The 20,363-nt window shown below is 38.9% G+C and overlaps 1 protein-coding gene across 1 annotated transcript in view; it reads right to left on the minus strand.

Moving 5' to 3' along the window:
• The window catches only part of SNTB2 (syntrophin beta 2), a 126,669-nt gene that overhangs the window by 23,536 nt on the left and 82,770 nt on the right, over positions 1–20,363 (minus strand). The window contains exons 3-4 of the mRNA XM_069085488.1: positions 19,105–19,315; positions 5,843–5,985 (exon numbers count right to left, since the gene is read on the minus strand). Of these exons, the coding sequence (XP_068941589.1) occupies positions 5,843–5,985; positions 19,105–19,315 (354 nt within the window). The remainder of the gene's footprint in view (positions 1–5,842; positions 5,986–19,104; positions 19,316–20,363) is intronic.

Consider the following 20,363-nt stretch of genomic DNA (forward strand, 5'->3'; position numbering starts at 1 on the left):
AGTTCAGGGTGCTGATTTTTCCCCCTAATTAACGAATGTAATTAAAAAAGATTGTTGGCCCCTTGAACAGCTATCATCTAAGAACCTGTGTTAGCAGCCATCCTGGGTATACCAGAGTGGCTGCTGCTACAAATAGCCATCTGAAAAGAAGGTAAGAAAATGGTAGGTTAGGGGCGGTCAGGTGGCTCAGCGAGTAAGAGCACGGGCTCCAGTGTTGGGACGACCTGGAGATCGAATCCCGGGCTCAGACACTCAGCACCACACCCAGAAATAACTGGCCGTGTAGCCTTGAGCAAGTTACTTAACCCCGATTGCTTAAAAAAAAAATAAAAAAATATATATACATATATATAAAAAAAAGAAAATGGTAGGTCATAGTTCCATAAAGGAATCATGGATTAAATTGCAGCAAAGACCTTGAACTGTGTCTTAGGCACAATCTTCACCTCATGTAGTAAACTAGGTAAGATGTCACAGTTCAATTCTCTGTGTGGCTGGAGAACCAGTGCTGGCTCAGGTACCTGACCCAATGTGAAAAGTAGCTTCCTCCAATCTACCAGTTGCTACAGCTAAGAGAAGGAAAGAAATTCTTCTGATTACTCTAAAACCAACATGGCATCTCAACATCAGCCAACTCCGCAAGAGTTATGCCAAGCATCATTTGAGTGTGTGATCAAAGTCGTGGTTGGAAGGGTGACTGGATGTATTCCACCATATTCAGTGAGGCTCCCAATCCTAAATCAGATATTAAAAAATATTATTAAGTCTAGGAGAATTTTTTCCTACAGATTCAATTGTGGAATGTTTGGCACAAGGAACTTAATTGAAACCAGCTGTAGGACTCTTACTGAGCAGCAACTGGTTATAGGCCACTGCCACGGCCACGCCTTCTGAGAGGACATGGGGAGAAGGTGTGAGTAGAGCCTTCGGCCAGATAGCAAGTATAAGCAGAGGTCTTCTTGGTTTCCATGTTGTAAAGTAACTATGTATTGTTTTACTTCCCCAAACAAAGTCTGGAGGAAAAGTCTACAAAACCCACATCCTGAGCCTACAGAACAAGTCATCTACAATCCTGTAAAATTGGTGTGTCTGTCTTCCTGCTTCCACCGTCCATCTGGCTTCAATCTTGGGAACTGCTAGTAAAAGAAAAATTCCCTTTTTTTCACTTTTAAGTTTTGTTTAATTTCTCAGGCTGAAATATCAGCTCTTAAAAGAACACGAAACGACCACTCTGGTTTCACAGACCTTTGTACATATGTAACGCAATGTAAGTAACAAGGCCTGGGAAAAAATGTCACAGAAAAGGATCATCTCTCTTTTGAAACTAGTCCATGCTTGATGAGGCAGGGAGCAACAGTGCCTTTTATGGATCGGCAAGGCTGTTTTTTTCTTCCTTCTTGATACTCTTGATGCTGCCTACTTTCTAGCCAATTTATTACTCGTTAGAAACTGTCCCAAAGGACTGGAAAAAGAAGAATGGGTAAAACACAAATTTCAAAGCTTTCTCTTCTCCTAGAGAAACTTTTCCTCCCTCCCTCAAACACGACATTGGCTTTCTACTGACTCCCTTCAAAGGTCCTCATGTTCCGTGATCTCTCTTTCCCTGGTCATCTACTGTCCCTATATTTGACTCAAGTATATAGCTTCTCACTTACTAACTGGATGGCAGGGACAGAGAAAATAATAACAACTGAAATGCATGTAGCATGTTGAAGTTTTACATAACATTTTACATGCATTTTTTCATTTGAGACTCACAATAACCCACTGGGAGTCGTACTAAAGGCATTAATATCTCCATTTCACAGATGAGGAAACTGAGGCTCACAGACGTTAGCTTGCCCAAGGTCATACAGCTAGTATCAGATGAGGGATTGAGCCCATATTGTCCTAACTCTATTCCATGACATAAACCTTGGTTCAATGGCCTATATATATACCCATGTATTTCTAATGACAGATCATGGAAAAATTAACCTTACCACCTACTTGTCAACTTTGCTAGTCACCTACCCTACTTAATTCCTGAACTACACAGAAGTAAAGTTATCATTTTAATGGTAATTAATCTTGCAAAAGTAAAAATAGGCCATGGCTCCTATGAATTAAATCTATTTATCCTGTAGCAGCGCTTAAAATGAGCAGAATTCACTAAATTTGCTTATATTTAATAATTTAGGAAAATTCATTGGTTCACGCCAAATTTTCTGGTTGCTTATACCATGGTTGTTTGGGGCCAAGCATGATAGTTTATTTTTGAGTCCTTCAATAAACCATAATCTTAGTCCCCAAACTATCATAAACTATAGTCCCCTAGTTCCTGAGCCCCTTGGCCTCAGTCCCTTCACCACCACCCACCACCACCACCACCACCACCACCACCACCACCACCCCCGCCCCGTGATACAGTAAAATGCAGTAAGAACCATCCTCCCATTACATGCATTTCTATAGAATGATCAGGTTGTCTACATTTTCTTCTTCTGGTCATTTTTACTAGTAACATGATTTTCAGACTATTTGGACTATTATTTAATTTACCTTAGTTTCAGTTCTAATACCTCCCCTTACAATTCAGGCACATTCCCACATTTCCCCCTTACACTTACAAATAAGATCTAGCTACGCAGTACACCCATAATGATATATCCCACTTCAGCACAGAAATGTTATTGGTCTAGTACGCCTGGTTTATTGCTTTCATTCATTCATTTCCCTTAAGAATTGTAATTACTGTCCTGGGTTTCTGGAAAGCTTATGGGATTTGGTGAGAAGGTAACATATCTTTCAAAGAAGAGACACAGGAATTCATTAATGATTAAATATTCCCTACAGAAATAGCCCCCCTGTGCCATAGGGGCAAATCCCTATCTTAGGCAGCAGAGGAATAGTAAACGAAGGAAGGACCTCATTTATCTGAGGTGTGTTCACCCTCCGTACATCCCATGGCCCAGAGTTTCCTCTAGAATGCACCATGTATGCATCTTGCTTTACAAAAACAGTTCCAGACTCAAAAGCTACACCCCAGCCAAATTTGGCACTGGGGAGCTCTGCTCTTCTAAAAAGATTCTACATAAGTGACAAAGGCTCAAAACTAATTCTTTAGTTTGCCATTTTCTTTTTTTTTTTTTTTTTTTAAAGCAATAGGGGTTAAGTAACTTGCTCAAGGTTACACGGCCAGTTATTTCTGGGTGTGGTGCTGAGTATCTGAGCCCGGATTTGATCCAGGTCATCCTGACACTGGAGCTAGTGCTCTTACTCATTGAGCCACCTGGCCGTCCCTAAGCAATTGGGGTTAAGTAACTTGCTCAAGGTTACACGGCCAGGTGTTTCTGGGTGGGTGCTAAGTGTCTGAGCCCGGGATTCGATCTCCAGGTCTTCTCAACACTGGAGCCGGTGCTCCTTGCTCGCTGTGCTACCTGGCCGCCCCTAGTTTGCCATTTTCATACAAAAATGCCCCAAATCCCTGTGAGCTTTTTCCCTCTCTGCTCCATCTACACCTCAGTGTAAGTCTGGCATAATGATAACAAGCACTTATATCTACCAAATTATTGTAGGAGAGGGGTTGACTTTTAATAAAGTTGTATTAACAAGTTTACCTGAGACATAGCAACAGGTATATTCTAGCTTAGCTGTATTTTAGTCTGCCTGTATTCCTTGACTGATAAATGGCCAAAGAATATGAACAGGCAGTTTTCAGAGGAAGAAATAAAATTATTAATAGTCATGGAAAAAAATGCTCAAAATCACAAATAATTAGAGAAACTTAAAACAACTCTAAGATACCAACTCACATCCATCAGATTGGCAAAGCTGACCAAAAAAAAAGAAAAATCACAAATGGTGGAGGACCTGTGAGCAAAAACAGACACACTGCTTTGCTACTGATGGAGCTGTGAATTGGTTCAAACATTTGGGAAATAAACTTTTGACCTATGCCCCCAAACTGTTAAATTGTACATAACCTTTGGCCTAGCAGTATTACTATTAGATCTATGCCTAAAAGTGTTCAAAGAAAGAGGGGGAAAGAACCTATGTATTTATAGCGGTTTTTTTGTGGTGACAAAAGAATTAGAAATAGAGCAGGTGTCCATCAATTGGGGAATGAATGGCTGAACAAGTGCTGGTACATGAATACTATTGTGCTTCAAGAAATGAAGAAAGAATGGTTTCAGAAAAACCTGAGAAGATTTATGTGAACCTGATACAAAGTGAAATGAACAGAACTGGGAGAAGAACAATTTCTACCATGACAATACTGTAATGGCAAAAAGCTTTGAAAGACTGAGGAACGTAGGACTTAGGGACAAAATGACCAACCAAAATTCCAGAGGACTCATAATAAAACATGCCACCTAGCTCGAGTGCAGAGTGAGGCACATGCTTCTTTTTTTGGATATGGGTCAATACAGGAATTTATTTTGCTTGACTGTGCATGTTTGTAATAAGGGTTTTTCTTGCTTCCTCAATACGGGGGGAGGAGGTCAGAGGAAGAGGATGGGGGACTTGAAAATTTATTTTAAAGAAGCTTTGTACTAAAAAAAAAAATCTGCAGTTCAGTGATAGATGATTTTAATCAGTTTGATATGGTCCCGTATGGATAGTAATTATAAATTCGGTATATTAGGCTCCAGAGCTGTGAACTACAGATTGTAAGTTCACTCGCTTAACCATGGGAAACTAACCAGAGGACCTCCACCCTTGTTTTTCCTTGCTATGATGACCAAGTCTAGTGTGGCAGAGGTGACTCAATTACATGAGAAATCCTCAAGCTATTTTTGTTGCCCCTCCGTCCCTTATCATCCCTCTATTGCCCAACATGGGGAGATGGCCATAAGCGTTTGGACAATAAATGACCCTGTTTGCCAGCCTGCGGCCTGCCTTCCTACCAACTCATCAGCCCAAAGTAGATGTTTTGAAATCTTTTCATTATCCCAGCCCATGGGTCTGCTCATTGCCTCAGTATGACCTCCACAAAGGTCAGGATAGGTCTGTCAAGGTCTGCTCCTCAGCTCATTTGTCAACCAATAAGATTCTGTATTTTATGCAGACCTTCCTGGAGGGTCGTGGTCAAGGTCTATCAACCAATGAGATGTATTTTATTTTGGCTCTTCTGTACCATCTTTGTATCAAGGACCATGAAACTAAGAGGCTGGAGGAAGGGGGCATCTGACATTGTGAGGAAGATCTGTGGTCTGCTTCATTAGAGGGGGCCAGGGACCCTTTTAATGAAGTACTATTGGCTCAGAGCTCTGCCTCAATTCCTTTTATTATAGGTTGGGCAATTCCAGACCCCTCAGCTCTCAAAGCGTCATTTCCCAATTCTCTGTGTCTGGACTGCTTAGAACATCTTGCTGGTTTTACTCACAATGAAGTCAGTGTTTATTTTGTGGAGCCAAAATTATGTGCTTTTATATTAGAAAGAGAAGCTAAAGGGTATATGGGCTAAGTCATGTGGTTTATTCACATTACTGCACTCTAGTTAAAATGCTTTCATCATTCAACCTGAAGGCTATCAAAATTTCAGTGGTTTTTCAGTCACAGACAATGAAACAATAATCACGTCACTCACTTATCTTAGGGACCTAGACAGCTCTTAAAAGAGCAGCTGTTTTTTAAAATTTTAATGAACAGTGGATCCCTTCAAGATTAGGAAGAAGCTTATTTCACACCTAAAAATTCCAGAAAAGACAGAAGTGCATTGGCCTGAAATAGGCTCTGTAATATGTTTTTGCTTAAAAATAACACTAGTTACTTAAAAGGCAATAATGTTACTAAAATTCATCAGTTTAAAAATTACTTGGGAGAGCTGGACCCAATTTATTTCAGGTATGTGTCTTACCGGGTAGCAATGAGGGGGTAGCTATGACAAGGTGATGCCCAGGCATCCCTTGTCCATGGCATGTAGTCATAGAGCAGCAAATCCTTTTCGGTCACAGCCATCAGGACTGGTCTCCACTGCTGCCTTCCACCATCTAGTTTCGCCTGAAACACCAAGATAAATGAATTGTTAAATGGCACAATAGATTAAAGGAACAACCTATATGGCTATGCAACTGGTAAATAGTCCTGCTGTTTATATTCTATGTGGCATTAAGATCAAGGGAAGAAAAAAAACCTATCCCAAAAAGAAACCTGAAGAAATGAAAAATAGGAAGAGGGAATAGTCGCTTCTCCAGAAAGCTGTCAATCTCTACATTTTATTCTCTACCATGATTTCATGGTTTTTCCCCTTCCCTGGCCCTATAATTAGTGATTTCTACAGACTATCTTATGAAATGGAATACTTTTTCCTATTTCTCCTAAAAATTTTGTACCACACTAAAGTGTGGTGATCTGTTTAGAATGGTTACTAGTACTGGAATGTTTGAGGAGAAGAGAGAGTACCTTCTGTGCAAAAGACAGACATATAAAACCCCATCATTAGAGAAACCTATAATTTAAACTTCTGTCAAAAGGGTTCCAAAGGACATTTGGGGAAGATCATGTTCATTTATCAGCTAAGAAATTATTGCATGATTCACTTGCATGTGGTGCCATTATTTCTGGAGAGCTTTAAAAATGTCAAAACCTTGTGTATGAGAGATTTATCCTTATAATCAAAGGTCAACGAATAGATGGTAAGAACCCACACAAAGGAAGTTCAGTATGCAGGGAAAAGAGTACTAGATTTGGATTCTGAAGTTCTGGGTAAAAACCCCAGGTTTGCCACACACTGCTAGGGTGACCTTGGGTAAATCATTTAAAATCAATTTCTTCATCAGTAAAAGTGAAAGGATTGGATTAAATGATTTCTAAGTTCTGTTTCAACTCTAAATCTTTGACTCGTTTCTCTGTTGAGGTCCTTGCCTTCTTCTTTTTCTTTTTTGGCTGTTTGGAGAGCAACTGGGGTTAAGTAACTTGCCCAAGGTTACACGGCTAGTTTTGTGTGTGTGTGTGTGTGTGGGTATTAAGTGTCTGAGGCCGGAATCAAACTTAGGTCCTCCTGACTTGGGGCTTGCACTTTACTCACTGTGCCACCTAGCCACCCCTGATCCTCGCCTTCTTAGCAGGAGATTATATTACTAGCAAAGCACATAAGAAAAGTTAAATTGGTACATCTCTAGATGAATGTCACAAAGGGACTTCGAATGCAATTATATCCAAAATGGAACTCACTGTCTTCACCTTCTAAACTAGCTCCTTCTCCAGATTTCCTGATTTCTGTTAAGGGTACTATTGACTTTCAGTCTTCTAAATCTATAACCTCAAAGTATTCCTTGACACTTCCCTATTTCTTCTCCTGAATCCAACCTACAATTTATCTCTTGTACATCTCTTCTCTCTAGTTGTATAGCCTTTATCTTTGTTTACCTCAGTCTATTGCAATAATTTTTCACTTGGTTTCACTGTTTCCAGTCTCTCTCCCTTTTCAACCCTTTCTTCACACAAATGACAAATTGCTATTTCTAAAATATAGATTTGACCATGTTGTCCTTCTACTAAAAACCTTCCTTGGATCCCTGTCGCCATTAGGATAAAATACAAAATCCACAACCCATTGTTTAAGACCCTCCACTATGTAGCTCCTTTGCTGTTATTTCTTTTTATTAAATTTTATTTTTAAATCAGCATTCTTTGATACTTTCCCCCCTCTCCACATTGAAAAAGCCAGAAAAAGTAAATCCCCTCGACAAACATTTGTGTGTATTGACATATATTGTCATGCAAAACAAATCTCCACATTGGTCAAGTTTTTAAAAAAAAAAAAGAATCTTTTCTCTACTTTGAATCTCTCATTTCTATATCAGGAGGAGGTAAGTTACATGTTTCATCTTGAGACTTCTGGAATCATGGTTGATCGTTATCTTGATCAGTCACTGAAGTTGTCTGTCTTTACAACCCTGTTGTTAAATTTTCCTCCTGTTCTGCTCTCACTTGACTCTGCATCAGTTCCTACAAGTCTTCCCAGATTTTTCTGAAACCATCCCTTTCGTTTCTTACAGCACAATAGTATTCCATCACATTCATGAACCCAGCTTGTTCATTCATTCCCCAATTGAAAGGAAGGAACCTCCTCCATTTCTGATTCTTTGCCTTCTGGTCTTTTTTCTTTCTTTCTTTTTTTTAAGCAATTGGGGTTAAGTAACTTGCTCAAGGTTACACATCCAGTTATTTTGTGTGGGTGCCAAGTATCTGAGGTTGGAACCAATCCCGGGTCTCCCAATGCCTAGGCCAGCGCTCTGACTCACTGCGCCACCTGGCCACCCCAAAAGTACTGATAAGCAGCATTTTTTTTCTTTTTGGAGGGCAGTTGGGGTTAAGTGACTTGCCCAAGGTCATACGGCTAGTTTTTGTGTTAAGTGTCTGAGGCCGAATTTGAACTCAGGTCCTCCTGACTCCAGGGCCGGTGCTCTATTCACTTCGCCACCTAGCCATCCCCTCTGGTCTTATTTCTTATTACTTTCCTTCCATCCCAATCAAACTGGTCTCTGTTAGCTGCTCCCTGTATATAATCACTTATTTCCCATGTCTAACCACAAACAAGTAATTCACGTTTGTTTTTCAAGAGTGAAGAATTATACATCAGCACCTCCCGTAGTTACCATTGTAAATCTCATCAAAGTTCTAAAAATTAATGAGAAGCACAAGAGCAATATGTGAACAGGAAGGAAGCTTTTAGATTAATGAGGTGCTTCATTAGAAGCAGTATCATAGGGTTTAAGTAACAAAAGGCCCCCCAAAATGAGATCCTAAATCTCAGACAACTGATATCTAGGAAACAAAAGCTCAAGGAAAATTCCAAAAACCCCTCTATGACTCCTTGGACCATACTGTCTGTTAGGTTTTCTTGGCAAAGATACTGCAGTGGTTTGTCATTTCCTTCTCCAATGTATTAAGGGAAATGGGTGAAGTGTCTTGCCCAGGGTCACACAACTTGTAAGGATCTGAGGCCAAATTTGAATTCAGATCTTGCTGACTCCAGGCCAGCACTCTACTCAACCACTTAGTTGCCTCCCAGACAATCAGAGGTTAAGTGACTTGCCCAACGGCACACAGCTACTAAGTGTCAGAGGCCACATTTGAATTCAGGTCTTCCTGGCTATATAAGAAGTCTCCAGAAAGTGCCCCATCCACTTCATCATCTAGCTACCTCATGATGACAGACCTAGATCACGCCTATCCTCATAATTAGGACTAGGGTGGATTCTAAGTGACAAAGACAAAATTATGAGTATTCTAAGAAGAGCTACACACATGCCATTTTGAGACCATTAAAACAACTGGATCCACTCAGGGTGAATCTTTAAAAAAATGATTTTTATGGAGTGAGGAGGAGTTGAATTCAAATCTGACATCAGATACTTAACACTAGCCATGTGACCTTGGGCAAGTCACTTAATCCCAACTTCCCTCCCCTCCCCTCTCCAAAAAGCAAAATTAAATTAAATTAAATTAAAATTTTATTGATCTTTTTTTACAGCACCAAAATTTCACCCAGTGGCTACTTTCCCCTCCCCCCACTTCTGAAAACCATTCTATACAACAATGATATTTTTAAAGGAAAAGGAAAAAGCAACCCTTCAACATTAATCAACATACTGAAAAAGTCTGGAAACATCTCCAACATACTACACTGTGGCCCTCCTAGCACCACAAAGGGTGAGGGAGACGTCTCACTTCTCTCCCATGGAGCCATGCTAATTCTTTGTAATTCACTTTTGATTGTTTTGTGGTTGTTCTTGCCATCAATATGGTTGCAGCTGTACATGTTTTCTTGGTTCTACCTACTTAATTCTGCATTATGCTTTGTAAATCTTTCTGGGCTTCTCTGTATTCATTATGCTCTTCATTTCATTTCATTTTTTTTTTTAAGCAATTAGGGTTAAGTAACTTGCTCAAGGTTACACGGCCAGTTATTTCTGGGTGTGGTGCTGAGTGTCTGAGCCCGGATTCGATCCCAGGTCATCCCGACTCTGGGTGCTCTTACTCACTGAGCCACCTGGCTGCCCCTTGCTCTTCATTTCTTACTGTAGAGTAATATTCTATCACATGAATATATCACGATCTCTTTAGCCATTCCTCAGCTGATGGAAATCTACTTTGCTTTAAATTTTTTTTTTTCACTCTCACCAAAAGTGCTGCTATAAATATTTTGGTGAGCATGGGGACTTTCTTCTTATCATTTGACCATGTTGGGGCATAAACCTACTGGTGAATCTTAAATTTAACCCTCTAGATCTTATTAGTAAGTATGCCTAGATGAGTATGTTCTCAGAATTTTGTCCTTAAGAGAAGTGAGGGAGGGAGAAAAAATTTAAAACTCAGATTTTTTTTTTAAATGAATGCTTAAAATTGTCTTTACATATAAGTGGGGAAGAAAATAAAGTATTCTTTCAAAGGAATAAAAGAGATAAAGCTAGAAAAAAAAAAGACAGAGAATTGTATACCTCAGAAGTAACTATAGTTTTGATGTTTTCCCCAAACTACAGATCTAGGAGCGATTTTTTTGACATACATAGAGCTAACAACTCACATGGCAATGACTTTTTAATGTTTACAAAGTACTCTCCTCAAAATAAACTGTTGAAGTACAGAGCATAATGATTATTGTGTCCATTCTACGTAAGAGGAAACAAGAGTTAAAGGTTTGCCTTGCTCAAGGTCCTATAGCCAGTAAAGGTGTTAGAACCAGAACTTGAAACAGGTCTTTTGACTACAATTCTTTTATTTTTACAACTGGCTCAAGCTGCCAAATCTAAAAATGCTTCCTCATTTTTTTTTTTTGGTTCTTCCCTTAAGGAGTTAAGTTTAGTTAAGGAGTTGATGTTCACCCAAAAGCCTTTATCCTTAAGATATATAACATCCCAAGAAGGAAAAGATGAAAAAGCAAAATTTCTCTCTCCTTAAAAGGAAAAAAATAGTAATCTAGTAAAAATTGCAATAATTTTCTTTTAGTCTAGGTTAAAGTATATGCCTTTGAAACATTTAAATTCGATCTATTTATTCAATTTAAAATGTTGGGGTCTGGAAAGTATTTGCAATGAATGTTGCAATGTCCAGCTTGAGGACAAAGAACATTGTTTCTCAGGTAAATCTAAAGAAGAAGTAATCATTTCTTGGCCCTTCAGAATCCATGAGTTTGATTCTCTTTAATATTAGAGTAAGGCAAATGATACCTGAACACTTCAGGTCTCTGACAGGTACAGCTGCTCCCCTCACTGGTCCAAGTCACAACCTCTCCCCACCACAGGACAGTTTTATTTAGTTTCTATGACTCTCCCAAAGTCATCCTTTTCCTTCTAAGTCTCTGGTGACAAGACCCCCAGAAGACGCAATGGTGCTGCCATTCACTGCCAGACCTGTACTCAGTTCAGAGTACTTGTCTAGGATCATCAGAACTTGCAATCTATTGGAAGAATCTTCCAGAGTCCAGGCTCACCTCTGCAATGAAGTACTTGAATATGACTTAGATGTCTCCATTTAGAAAATGAAGTTTTGGCTTAATTATTCTTCTTATTTAGTTGTTCAGTCACATCTGAGTCTTTGTGACCCCTTGGACCATAGCATGTCAACACTGTCCATGGGGTTTTCTTGGTAAATATACTGATATGATTGGCCATTTCTTTCTCCAATGGATTAAGGTAAACACAGGTTAAGTGACTTGCCCAGGGTCATACAACTAGTAAGTGTCTAAGTGAATTTGAACTCAGGTCCAGTGCTCTATTGAACTAAACCACCTGGATGCCTCCATAGAAGGCTACATTTGCTTTTGGTTCATTTAAAATGCAGACTTCTATACAGAGTCTGTGCCTTGTGTTATGGGCAGCCCAGCGGCTCAATAATTTTAAGTTTCTCACCGAACAAAGAGATATTAATGTTGGGAATTTAGCTTGCATGTTTTACAACACCTAAACATACTTATTTACTTATCTGACCATGTGATAGCCTTCTACAACAGCATTTCCCAATAAATAGAATCTATTAGAACCAAAGCAGAGATAAGACGAACAATTACTCATTCTCTTTTTAGGTCCTCTGACACAAAATCTCAATTTCTCATGTAATGTTTTGAAACTTTTGTCAATTCTAGCATACTACAGAATAGATGATAAAAAACTAATGGAACCATAACACTAGTCTTGAATTTATATATAGATCCATGAAGAAGCATTTAGACTTCAGCAGCTTTCAACAGTTTAAAATGAAAACAACTATCAGCTGTAATAAAATAAATTTAAAGATTACACATATGGTTATATGAATACAATAAAATAAAAATGTTATGATGTAGGAATTTTCTGTGTAGCTGTACCTTGTAGGAAGCAAACACAATACAAAAATCCTCCACTGAGTAGTAGAGGAAGAAATAGGAATGATTATCTACTTTAAGATTTTTCCATTTTACAAATAGAAAAGAAATGAGAACTATGAAATAAAGAATTGGAAAAAGAATCAGTAGCTTAGCATGAGAGACACAAAACCTTGCCCAAGGAACAAACTCCCTAAAAATCTGAATGGACCTGAAAATAGAAACAAACAACTCTGTTAGTCAACAGGAAGCATTAAAACAAAGTCAAAAGTCTGAAAAAATAGAAAATGGAAGAAAACATAAGTTATTTCTTAGCAAAAACAACTAACTGACATGGAAAACAGATTAAGGAAAGAAAATTAAAGAATCATTTACTATCTGAAAGTCATGACCAAGAAAAAAAAAAGACCAGACATCATATTGTAAGAAATCTTAAAACTGCCCGGGTCTTCTAGAATCAGAAGACAAATAAGAAATAGAAAGAATCCACTGGTCACCTCCTGAAAGAAATCTCAAAATGAAACTCTCAGGAACATTACAGCCCAAATCCAGACCTTCTAGGTCAAAGAAAAAATATTGCAAATTCTAAGAAAGAAAGAACTCAAGTACCAAGGAGTCACAGTCAGAATCACACATGATTTAGAAGCTACCACTATAAAGGAGAAGAAAGCTTAGATTATATTCCAGAAAGCTAAAGATAAAGAGCTACAACCAAGAATGACTGAGAAAAAAAAAGCTGAGTTATAAAAAAAAGCTGAGTATAATCTACAGGGTGAAAAAAATGTACCATTTTTAAAATAGAGGACTTCCAAGTATTCCTGATGAAAAGACCAGAGCTGTGTAGAAACTTTGAAGTGCAAACACAGTAGTCAAGATAAACATAAAAAGGCAAACAGGAACGGATGATCAAAAGGCTAAACAAGGACAAATTGTTTAATTTTGACATGGGGACTGATACTTGTCCCCTCTAAATCCTATCATCATCAGGGGGCACAATGAAGCCTTCATCAAATTCGATGTGAGATCTGGGAATGGTTGTTATATTGTGATGATAAAAGAAAAATGTAAAAGGAAGGGAAAATGAATACAAAGGGGAAGGAGAAGGGAGAAGGAAAAGGAAAATTATTTCACAATTGAGGTACATAAGTAGAAGTCCACAGAAACACACACACACACACACACACACACACACACACACACATACACACACACCCTACCTGGGCAGGAATACATTTCACTCAACAGTGTAATAAGGAAAAATGATTGGAGGGAGGATAGATTAATAGATGGATTAATCCTCAGGAAAATGAACTCTAAGCATGCTCAAAAATATGTATAACCCCTTTTTGTGGTACCAAAGATCTGGAAACTAAGGAGAGGTGGGTACCCATCCACTGAGGAATGGCTAAACAAATTATGGTACATGAATGTGATGAGATACTATTGTGCTATAAAAATAGTAAAGGGAATGGTTTTTAGAGAAACATAGGAAGATTTATATGAACTGATGTAAAGTGAAGTGAGCAAAACCAAGAAGACAATTTATACACTAACAATGAAATTATAAAGACAACTTGGAAAAACTTAGGCATTCTAAGGGACAGAGGATCTATCTCTTTACAGAGATGAAAAAGTCAGAGTGCAGAAACATATATATATATTCCTTTTGGGGGGGATATAAGCAATGCAGGAATTTATTTTACTCAATCATATGTTTCTAATAGGCATTTAAAAAAATTTTTTTTGGTCTTTATTAATTTGTTTACTTTTAGTTTACAAGATTCATTTCCACAATTCCTTGAGTTTCAAATTTTTCTCTCCCTCCCCCCCGCCACGGCAGCATACAATTAAGTATAATATCTGCTAGTACTTTCATATTAGGCATTAGTCAGATTATAAAGAAGGGTTGTATCAGATGGAATGAACAATGGGAAAAAGGAAACAAAACCAAACAAGAAAAAGAGCAGGTAGTTTGCTTCAGTTTGGGTTCAAACTCTGTTCTTTCTCTGGATGTAGACATCTCTCTCCATCATGAGTCTTTTGGGGTTGACTTATAACCCTGCATTGCTGAGAAGAGTCCAGTCTATCAAAGTTGGTTGTCACACGTATGTTGTGTCTGTAATTGTGTACAAATTTCTTCTGGCTCTACTCTTCTCACTCAGCATCAGTTCATATAAGCCTCCCTAGGTAAATATGAAGTCCATCTGCTCCTCATTTCTTATAGCACAATAGTATTCCATAACATGCACATACCACAACTTGTTCAGCCATTCCCCAATTGATGGGCATCCCCTTAATTTCCAATTCTTGGCCACCACAAAAAGAGCTGCTATAAATATTTTGTGCATATGGGTCTTTTTCCCACTTCTATGGTCTCTTTGGGATACAATCCTAGAAGCAGTATTGCTGGGTCAAAGGGCATGAAATTATTTATAGCCCTTTGGACATAATTCCAGATTGCTCTCCAGAATGGTTGGATCAGTTCACAACTCCACCAGCAATGCATTAGTGTTCCAACTTGTCCACATCCTCTCCAGCATTTGTCATTTTCCTGTTTTGTCATCTTAGCAAATCTGACTGGTGAGATGTGATACCTCAGAGTTGTTTTGATCTGCATTTTTGTAATCAATAGTGATTTAGAGCATTTTTTCATATGGTTATAAATATCTTTAATTTCTTCCTCTGAAAACTGCCTGTTCATATCCTTTGACCATTTATCAATTGGAGAATGACTTGTATTCTTATAGATTTGACTCAATTCTCTATATATTTTAGAAATGAGTCCTTTATCAGTGACATAGATTGTAAAAATTCTTTCCCAATTTTCCACTTCCCTCCTAATCCTGGTTACATTGGCTTTGTTTGTACAGAAACTTTTCAGTTTAATGTAATCAAAATTATCCATTTTGCATTTTATAGTGCTCTCTAATTCTTGTTTGGTCATAAAGTCTTTCCCTCTCCACAAATCTGACAGGTAAACTATTCCTTGCTTTCCCAGATTGCTTACAGTATTAGTCTTTATATCTAACAAGCATTTTTTAAAAAAAGAGAGTCTTTCTCCATTTGTAAGGGGGATGAGAAGACAGATTTTTGCTGATTGAAAAAAGTTTATTTTTTTTTGAGGGGGAGGAAGGGCAGTTGGGGTTAAGTGACTTGCCCAAGGTCACACAGCTAGTAAGTGTCAAGTGTCTGAGGCTGGATTTGAACACAGGTCCTCCTGACACCAGGGCCAGTGCTCTATTCACTGCACCACCTAGCTGCCCCCTAAAAAATTAATTTTTAAAAAAAGTATTACTATTGCTTTGCTCTTGCCCCTAAAGAACATGGGACCTTTCCACCTGACTTGCAGTTGAAATCTTTCTTATTTATTTGTCTCCTCCATTAAAATGTAAGTTCTTTGAGAGAAGGCACTGTCTGCCTGTTACGTTCGTTTCCCCAGCACTCAGAACCATGCTTTGCACATCGTAGGCACTTAATAAATGTTTTATTGAATCATCCATTCCTATGGCTTTACACAGGAGACCACCACCCACACAACAGGACTGAATCAAGCCATCAGACAATTCAGTCCATAAGCTGAAGAATAAAGCAACTGCCTGGATGAAGGTGATCACCAGAAAGAGCCGGCATTTGGAGTGATACTCAACGAAAGGGAAAGAAACTGTTATGAGAAGTGGGATCCGGTGGCCAAGAATTGTGTCCCTGGTAAAAGAGGAAGGACCCAAACATCTCCAACAAAAGCTTCCCCTAGAGATGCAAAAAGTCTCGAGGACCCGTGTGTGCGGCCATCAACATTACATCCTTTCGAAGTTTACCTCTGAGATTTTACGTGCTATCGGTAGCTATCATGCCAGAAGACTATTCCACTTGGTAAAGTTAGCAACAACATACTGACAATGAAAACCACCTGGGAGTTTTGGGATCCTCTGGTGATCATGAAAGGAAACAACCTTTCACAAGTCACTGAGTCTGGAAGAACCTGTTTTCCCCCCATTTTGATGCCAAGAAAATTTTCATTTTTAAACATAAATGTGTTTTATATAATTGAGATTACATTGCTTATGTTCTCAATGGGTGGGGGAGGGATTGGAGGGAGGGAGAGAATTTGGAACCCAAAATTTTAAAAAACCAAATGTTAAAAATAATCAAATAAACACATGAAACAGAAATAATTGTTTGCTCAAAACTGGGTCATGCAAAGATTACTTGACAATAAACAGAAAACAATTGGTCTCACTTTCAAGGAAGCCAGGCTGGGGCCTGACTAGATAGAGAAAACACACTTTAAACCCAGAGGCCCTGCTCAAACAGTCCAGGGCCATGGGGCTTGGATCTAAGGCCACAGGCTACATTGGAAATTCAGTAGGAGAAGGAATTTGGCCTGGTCTTGGGCCTGCATTGAAACTTCATGCCCTCTTATCTCAGGAACAGCAAGAAACTGAGAGAGGCTTTTGGAAAGGAGAAGAGGGGACGCTTCACTAATCCAAAAGGAAGTGGAGAAAGAACCAAGCATACCCAATACCTCCTGAGGCTGTCTGGACTTCCTCTGGCAGAAGAGCCACACTGGCTCACATTGCTAAGGCTAAGATCAAGTTTCACTCTTTAGGAAAATGAATGACCCGAGTTAGCCTGGATTTCAAAATCCTTACCAGCTTGGCCCTTTATAAATGAATGTTCCAACTCTGCTCAAGGCTGGCTGGATATGGGTCCAGGGGAGAGAATGTGCAAGGCTTAGGGGAGAACCAAGGCCTGATTCCACACCCCCAGGGTTTCCCGACAGAGAGAAGGGGGACGAAGGGGGGAAGGATATTCCCATCATGATCTAGAAGGTAGGACTAAGCAGGTGCTTCTAGACAGTTTAATTAATTCAGAGATGGACATGAGTAGAGCTGTCATCTTCAGGATCCCGAGGGACTGGACCAGGTCCCCCAAACAGTAAAGTAGACACTTAGGAAGCCAAGAAACTGATGGCACACTACAGAACTGGTCATGGTTACATACATAACAGTCAAGGATAAAATACTTGTTTGTAATGCACGTGGAAGGAATGTTTCCAAAGTCTGGATCTTCCTTTGACAACTGTCCAAGATACCTGGCACAGCCAATGATTCAGATGACTCCTTGTCCTCAATAATGCCTCGTGGGAAGTCTCTTAAGTTGCCAGACTAATCTATTGAAATGTGTGGGAAAACCATTGGTGGCTTCAAGAAGGGTAGTAACCATGCCCTCCCTCCTGATCACAATGAAAAATACAGTTTGCCTATTACAACAGGACATCTTTTCCAGATGTTACCACCTGAGTCAAGGAAACATAGTCTATCTTTGTAGAAAAAGAGTTTTCGGATTCAAAAAGAGATATCTGGTTGCTATTTCTTTATGGCCAGGTGACCTTAAAGTGAACAGGACCTAAAGTTGTTGTGACAAGATTTCTTAAACAAGGTCTTCCTTAGATTATCACTTATTCATCACGTAATGTTTTCGAATGTGTCTTGCTGTATGAAATAAGACGAAGGATATTTTTTCCAGGCTGGAATGATAAATGTCACCATGCAGTTTAAAATAAAAGCAGTGAGCCCAAGGGGGCAAAGAGCCCTGAAATTTTTACCCTGGCTACTAACCCCTGAGATGGCACTGAAAAAAGAACAAACTCCCAAACTTGTCATGTTGATTACTTCCTTCAGCCAGCTTTTATGAAGAACAGCTCCCAGGGTTACAGATTTAGAGCTGGTGGGGTCTTTAGAGGACATCTCAATCCCACATACCTGCTTAGTAACTGGAGACCTGGAATGACTGACTCCACATCCCAAGTTATTTCCGCTGTCTCCGCTCTTTATATTTTAAAACGTTTTACTGATGCCTTTTGTTTTTATATCCTAGTTGCTTCTCACACTCTCCTCCAGAGCTGCACATATTCATTATTTCTTATCGCCGAGTAATATCACACGCTGCCTTTTTTTGGCTTTTTTCCAATCCGTGGGAAACCACTATGATTCTACTTCTTTCTGACCACAACAAAAGGTGCTATGAACATTTTGGCGTATAAATGATGTGTTCCTGTCTTTGACTTCCTTGAGGTATATGATGGCGTTGCTAGATCAGTGGCTATGGACAGTTTAGTTACTTTTTTTACATGAAATGAAAAATCTAGAAGGACTGAACAACTTTGCTGCTCCACCAATGTGTGTGTGTGTGTGTGTGTGTGTGTGTGTGTGTGTGTGTGTGTGTGTGTGCGTGTGCGTGTATCTTCTCACAGCCCTACCATCCCTGTCTACTCCCATTTGCATGGAATAAGATGAAACCTCAGGATTTAAAAATTTGCATTTCTCTGCTAATGATTTAGAGCATATTTTAAGGATTTAATTTATTTATGTTTTGCAATTTTTTTCCAAATTGTTTGTTCACATCTTTTAATCATTTATCTATTGAGGAATGACTCTTGAGGTTACATATTTTTTATAATTCCCTATCTATTTTGGATACCAGGTTTTTATTGATGATATGTGATAAAAATAGTCTTCCTCCACTGTACCAGTTCTCGAGTAGAAAATGTTTTAATATGATTTCATTTACCCTTGTTTACCCTTCTGATAGAGATGCTAATACACAGCAAAACAGACAAAAGGCAGATAGCAATAGATGGAGGAAAAGCCAAGAATCCAAATAATCCCAAACTGGACAAATCATCCCTTGAATAACTAATGTTTGACCTTAATGTAAATACCAAAGGTGCTTGGGATAGAACATTTTTAAAACCTAAACCCATGTGAGAAAGTTCTCTATTGACAAGCCCACTGTCCCACATCTCCACATACCTGTTCAGCCAACCAGGCAATGTGTTTGACCTCCTTGCTGCCTCCTGCTGTACAGGTAGCGCCAAGCATGGCGTTGAGTTCAGCCAACACCTGTGGGAGGAGAGCCATGATGTTGGTGTGGATGGCTATGAACCATGAGTGGGCAGTTGCAGTGTCCTTGCAGCGAAGGATCAAGGTATTTCTGCTATCAGGAGAATGGAGTTCTATCAATCTGCATGAAGAAATAAACAAAAAGAGAAAACTTAATCAGAAAGCACCAAGCATGATAAGATCCAATTTAACCCTGACATTCTTAGAACTGAGAGATACCATCTCCAGATTCCCCCCCAAGGGGCCCCTTTTCTCAGAAAACCCACAAATGCAAAAACAAATATTCAAAAGACCAACAGACCTTGATGTTCCAGCTACTCACATCACATCACAGTGATGCTTCTGTTATCACTATTTATCATGGGATACCGCCCTAGTCTCTCTAGAAGCTGTGAAAAGTTTACCTATCAAAACTTACCGGCATGTTGTATACAATGAGGTCATGCTTTTAAAATATTTACAAAACTTTCAGTGCATTACCAAATTGGGAACATAATTTTCCTGACTGGCAAGAATAGTCTTTTATGAAACAATCTTAGTAGTATTTTTAAATTTTAGGAATTTTTAAAAAAATCATTTCTTTTCAACATTTTTTTTTTAATTTGAATTCAGGGCGGCTAGGTGGTGCAGTGAGTAAAGCACCGCCCCGAGTCAGAAGGACCCTAGTTCAGTTCTGGCCTCAGACACTTAACACCCACCCACACACACACATACAAAACTAGCCTTGTAACCTTGGGCAAGTTACTTAACCCCAATTGCCCTCCAAAAGGCAAAAAAAAAAAATTTTTTTTTTGAGTTCCAAATTCTCTTTCTCCCTCCAGGCTCTCCCCCGCCCAATTGAGAAAGCAAACAACATATCGTTTATACATGTGAAATCATGCAAAACATATCTCCACATTAGTCAGGTTGGTGAAAAAATTATTTGGTGATATTTTTAAGTAATGGATTACCACTGAATCAATATTTTCATGAGCTATTAATAATGGTAGAGCAACAGGAGAGATATTCAGTGCTAAGAACATATACTTTTATCTACCTGATAATCAACAAAAAATTATATGATGTAATCTATATCATAGATTGACTAAATACTTTTTTTTAACTTTTTAGAATGGGAAAGGCAGGGCAATTGGGGTTAAGTGACTTGCCCAAGGTCACATGGCTAGTAA

Source organism: Petaurus breviceps, unplaced genomic scaffold (assembly GCF_028583685.1).
Source record: "Petaurus breviceps papuanus isolate PSGF00001 unplaced genomic scaffold, PetGlider_PUasm1.0 176, whole genome shotgun sequence".
NCBI classification, from domain to species: domain Eukaryota; kingdom Metazoa; phylum Chordata; class Mammalia; order Diprotodontia; family Petauridae; genus Petaurus; species Petaurus breviceps.